Genomic DNA, 5,969 nt, shown 5'->3' on the forward strand with positions numbered 1-5,969 from the left:
GGATATGTAATTTTACTTAAACCTATTTTCCAAGTTTATGCCAAAATCACCATCCTGTGACTTTGTTCTTTGTTTTTTCAATCCCAAACCAGTTCTCTTTGGCATTATTCCCACGTATCAAATGCACTGTATAAATTGTTTCCTTTCTTCTATGTAATCCTCCGATGAGTAAATTACACGAGGTGCAGTGACTGTCAGTTTTATTTCACTCATTAGTGTAATTTAAAAATTAAGCGAGAAGTGGAGTTTAGATCAAAGGAAATACACCAAATAATGTATAAATAGAAAATCTTTATTTATAGACTATTTCACATAAAATATACTTTTTTAAAAAATTGCTTATGTACAAGTTTAGTAAAAACAAACAAGGTAACCAAAGCAAGTGCACATACATGGGGTCCCCCATGCATCAAAACAACCTTCAATCAGACCGGAAAGGGTTCAGGGGGTTAATTTCGCAGAATTAGATTACAACAAATGAAATTCAAGGCACACCATAGATAAGCATAATTAACAATATGGAACTTCTTTTTAAAGGAGAAAAGGATTGTTTCGTTCTTGCACTCTTTGACACTGTGCTCGTGGCAGTGATACAATAAAGTCTTGTTAAGATCTTTTTTGTATCGTTCATTTTTATTCTGCTTTCATTTATATACAAAAATAAGTCTTCATATAATCCTTGTTGTAAGAATAGATACAAAATAGAATGTTTACATCAATTTGAATCAAAATTTCTTTCAAAGTACGGAAGCATCAAGTTTTTTTTCTCCACTTTGAAACCCAGTATAAAGTTAGTTTTCTATTAACTGACCCCAAAAGGCGACAGGGTATATACGTATGTGACAAATGGATGGCATTGATGCCACTGAGACATTCCCTTTAACACCACACCCTTAACAGCTATATAGAAATGTTGGACAACCCTTTCAGACAAGCATCACAAGGACTGTACCCTGTCAGTCCGCTCTCCATGGTCCCCTCCATTAACTGCGAGGGTTATTTACATAATTGCACTTTAGTTATAATTGTTCGTGGCTTTCTCTTGGAAGCATCTTCAAGTGTGTCCTGAGTAGTTTGTGGTCCCCGATGTTCAGCACTCAGGAAGCTGGCAGTGAATCGAAGCTCCAGTAAACAGAAACGCGCCATCCTTCTCTCCCCTTTGCCCCTTGTAACGCAGAAATGATGACGCAGAGGTATTGGTATGCTTCCCTTCAACATCTGGAACACAAGGCAAGAAGACGGCTGTCAGTAACGCACACAAAGTTCAACACAGCACATTTCTGAGCAGATTGCACGCAAACTGTTTTTTTTTAATTAAAAATCCTCCCGGACATTTAAGACCGAAACGCTCCCATCCCTTATGAAATGATATATGAGACCACACTTGAGCATTTCGAGCAACAAACAAAAAAAAATGACATTCTGGAAGAAGCAGACAGCCGCCTTACCCGCTCAGTATCTGTCAAACCAGCTGGTGAAGTCAAGGAGTTCCTGCTCCTCTGGGCTCAGAGCCTCGTAACTTCCTTCATCCGAAGAGTAGGTGGAGAGCGGGGAGGGCGGGATGGAGTGGAGGTCGGTGGAGTAGGCGGGGGAGAGGGTCGGCGAGGGGACGCCGCACTGGAAGGCGGCCGACACGGCGTCGTGCTCGTCCAGGAGCTGCTGCAGGGCGCGGATGTACTCGACGGCCGACCGCAGGGTCTCCACCTTGCTCATCTTCTTGTTGGACGCCCCGTTGGGCACGTGCTGGCGCAGGGTCTGGAAGCCCATGTTGACCAGCTTGACCCGGTTCCTCTCGCGCTCGTTGCGCCTGGCAACGGCAGCCGGCTGCTGCTGAGGCAGCGAGTAGCCCAGGCCGGTGAAGCTCAGGCGTCGCTTGCAGCGCAGCAGCTCGGGCGAACTGGACCGTTGCCGCTTGACCGGCTTGCAGCCCTTGCCGCCGCCGTCGCCGCTGCTGTCCGGGGAGGAGGCAGGGGAGCCGCCGTCGCTGTACGGGACCGGCCGGCTCTCCAGCAGGAACTGACAGGAGGATTGCATTAGTTGCGCGGCCGCTGTCCGCTCCATGAGTCTGTCAAGACGGGTGAGGGAAAAAAAGGAAAGCAAGAGAGTGAGCGGAAAAAAAAAGTTGGCAGTGTGCAGCGCTCGTGGCGTTCGCGTGGGGCGCGCGCTTTACCGCAAGGAGCAGGTCCTGACCCGCACCTCTCCGGGAGACGATCTGCTGCAAACTTTGCAAGCACTCGCCTTTTTCAACACGCGCCTCCCTCGCTCCCTCCCCAGATGCACGCTCCAGATAAGGCCCGGCCCACTTTTCCTCCCTCCCCCCCCCATCATTCGCTCCCTCTCCTGTCTGCCTCCCATTGACATTCCACGCGCGTCGCCCCCCTTCATTCGTGCGCCCGGCGCGTGCCATTCCGCTCTAAATAAACAAATGGAGCTTTTCAGCTGCGACCGGCCGTCCCGGGAGCACGCGCTGCCCTCATTTGCATGCCAATGCAACCTCCGCCTGCTCCCCATTGGCCGGCTTTCTCGGCTCAAAATGCAACCCCTTGTTGCTTTGAGCTGGATTTATATTGACACAGCACCGCTTTTTAAAATATATATATAATATATATATATTATTAGATAATTTTTTAAATGACACTTTCAGAAGATGCCATTAAACGATTGTCCAAGACACAGACTCAAACTTAGGGTTATTATCTCCTTTTCCAACTACCCCCCGCCCCACCTCGACATAACTTCAGAAACTCCGTCGGTTTGTTCTATTTTTCAGAATATTGCTGCCTACTCGAATTATTGTGTTTGTAAAGCCATACTTGCAACTCTAAGGTACCTTGTCAGCATACACCTGTTACAGACAACTTTTAATGCTTTTAAACCTCACTTTAGGTCTTATTTATCATAATTATTTTTGCAGTATTAAGAACAATCATATGTATATCAAGTCTGCATTGAAAAAAGAAAGGAAACTAGATGGGGGGGGGGGGGGGCGGGGTGTAGGCATCCGTAACGTCTTAACAGTGCGATGCAAAACCAGCGCCTGCAAGGAGACAGCAGCTGTACGAGCGATCTTTGCGCGCACAGATCTGCACTTCGCCGCCCAGTGAAGGAGCAGGACCAGAATGAAATGTTTTATAAAGTTCTACTTTTTTCTTGTGAAAGATCCATTTGTGTAAACACACCGATTCTGGTCTTTTTTGTGCGTGCTTGTGTTCTTGAATTCAAGTAGGAACGCCCCTTGTATTGCTTTCATTGCCCAACACAAATAGCAACCTCTGCAAGTGCCGACTAACCCATGCGAAAGAGAACAGCCTACTCTAACACTTTAGATTGGTGATTCGGACAACGCGTTGTGCAGCTGAAGAATGGGGACGCGGGGGTTTTAAGACCCGCAGCAGGTCTTGAAGTTGCAGTGAAATTATCCTGGAAACTGAAAGTTTATTTCAAAGTTAGCAAAAACGTATTTAAAAAATTCATTATAACAAAAACATTATTAAATAAAGTCAATAAATATCAACGAAATGGTTTTGGAGCGTGCTGTAGACTGTCATTTGCACAAACAGCGATATCGACTGCATGTAGAGGTAGAAAGGAAATCGATATGGATGCGTGCAGTTTGTCCTTTCAACGAGACGGTTGTGAAGACAGCAGTATGCAAGGCGATCGATCACTTTCTGACACAAAATGGCAAAATAACATTCAACGCTAGCCTAATTTCTGAAGCTTAACCATTTCCTCAATATATACTCCCATGTTTGTAATGCATGTTTTGGACCGTACAAAATGGCATTATTTCTGTTCCGAGTTTGTCGCTACAGATTTTCAGCACAAAAGCCTTTAGAATATAAAACTTGTCCCACTGCCGAAAATATCGTTTCGAGTCAGACGGCGGAGACCCAGACAACTTTCAGTGTAGTGTCTACAAGTGGCAGTGAGAGAGAATAGGCAGCCAGTACCATTCATGCGACAGTCAGTCAGCCTAAATGGAAAGCTTAAGACTGAAAGATCTGGTGGAACAGAGTGACGCCTGGTTAAGTAAAACCATTTCCCAATTTGATCTCTCTCTCTTACACACACGCAGTTCTTAGATTAAACTAAATCTATCAACATTTTTCGACAATTCCCATCACTAAATAGTTCCCATCACCCAAAAATCGCATTCCCCTCAAGCCACAATTCATCATTATTGAAAACACAGCAGACAATATTTTTATTGCAAGCTTCATACACGTTTACGTGGTGACAGGAGCGGTTGGATGTTGGGAGTTTTGGTTGGATTTATTTTATTGCACACTGGTGCTGCTCCCTGACCTGAACTGGGAACTGTTCTAGCTCATTTATTGTTTTATGCTGGTGATGCCGCCTAAAGCAACAAGTAACAAATTTATAGCCTTGCTATCATTATTTAAACGGCGGGGTTTGAAAGGAAAAAAAAACATTGAGTGAAATGAAACAAAGTCCAGGAAGAACATCAAACGGTTTAAGATATTGTGCAGTCCCATTAAAATTCAACCCGAACAAAAATGTCTGTCAGGTATAAAACAAAAGTGCATTTGTTTATATTTAACAGAACATAAATGATTCCACCAAAACCAGTCATTTATATTTCTGTTTAATTAAAGACACGATGCTTAAATGGATTAGTCCAAAAGTGCAATCTAGAGGTTTCCTTGAGTGCATGAACGCGCTATTAAATATCTTTCAAAACCATAGCCCAGGAATTAAAGGAGGGACAAGGATTAACAAGAACAACTTTAAAAATAAACTTCTCTGCTACAGATGGGGACAATGACACCTAGTGAAGCTAAGGTGAAACACAAGTTTAAGTGTGTTTTCCTCTTCTGCTCAAAATAATTGACTGTTCAGTTGCATTATTTATTGCCAGTGACGTGGATTCCTATATTATTGGTGATGATTCCTCTATTATTGGTGATTATGACCCATCAATTATTGGTCATATGATTCGTTAATTATTATTGGTGGTGATCACACCTCTATTATTGATGATTTCACTATTATTGGTATGATTCCACTATTATTGGTGATTCCTCAATTATTATTGGTGACGATTCCTAATTATTATTGGTGATGATTCTTCCATTATTGGTGATGATTCCTCAATTATTCATGATTCCTTAATTATTATTGGTGATGATTCTTCCATTAATATTGGTGATGATTCCTAAATTATTGATGATTCCTCAAATATTATTGGTGATAATTCCTCAATTATTCATGATTCCTCAATTATTATTGGTGATGATTCCTCTATTATTGGTGATCATAGAATCATAGAAATTTACAGCACGTAAGGAGGTCATTTCAGCCCATCGTGTCTACACCGGCCGACCAAGAGCTATCCAGCCTAATCCCACTTTTCAGCACTTGGTCCATAGCCCTGTAGGTTACGGCACTTTAAATGCACATGCATTTTTAAAAGTGATGAGGCTTGTTGCCTCTACCGCTCTTTCAGGCAGTGAGTTCCAGACCCCCATCACCTTCTGGGTGAAAACATTTCCCCTCATATCACCTCTAAACCTCCCCCCAATTACTTTAAATCCATGCCCCCTGGTTGTTGGCTGCTCTGCCAAAGGAAACAGGTCCTTCCTATCCACTCTATCCAGGCCCCTCATAATTTTATACACCTCAATCAGGTCTCTCCTCAGCCTCCTCTGTTCCAAAGAAAACATACCCAGCATCTCCAATCTTTCCTCATAGCCAACATTCTCCAGTCCAGACAACATTCTTGTAAATCTCCTCTGCACTCTTTCTAGTGCAATCACATCTTTCCTGTAATGTGGTGACAAGAACTGCACACAGTACTCCAGCTGCGGCCTAACCAGTGTTTTATACAGTTCAAGCATAACGTCCTTGCTCTTGTATTCCATGCCTCGACTAATAAAGGCAAATATTCCATATGCCTTCTTAACCACTTATCTACCTGGCCTGCTACCTTCACGGATCTGTGGACC

General features: G+C 43.4%; 1 protein-coding gene across 1 annotated transcript; it reads right to left on the reverse strand.

The window, feature by feature from the left end:
* Window positions 1-682: 682 nt before the first annotated feature.
* Window positions 683-2,247, reverse strand: LOC139280001 (achaete-scute homolog 1-like). The gene is made up of 2 exons (XM_070899409.1): window positions 1,449-2,247; window positions 683-1,218 (listed from the first exon to the last, which is right to left on the reverse strand). The coding sequence occupies exon 1, from the start codon at window positions 2,059-2,061 to the stop codon at window positions 1,453-1,455; it is 609 nt and encodes a 202-aa protein (XP_070755510.1). The 5' UTR covers window positions 2,062-2,247; the 3' UTR covers window positions 683-1,218; window positions 1,449-1,452.
* Window positions 2,248-5,969: the final 3,722 nt, after the last annotated feature.

The sequence above is a fragment of the Pristiophorus japonicus genome, chromosome 14 (assembly GCF_044704955.1).
Source record: "Pristiophorus japonicus isolate sPriJap1 chromosome 14, sPriJap1.hap1, whole genome shotgun sequence".
NCBI classification, from domain to species: domain Eukaryota; kingdom Metazoa; phylum Chordata; class Chondrichthyes; family Pristiophoridae; genus Pristiophorus; species Pristiophorus japonicus.

Bases quoted from the DNA above. Each gene is read 5' to 3' on its own strand.
- LOC139280001 (XM_070899409.1), bottom strand. From the start codon at position 2,061: ATGGAGCGGACAGCGGCCGCGCAACTAATGCAATCCTCCTGTCAGTTC.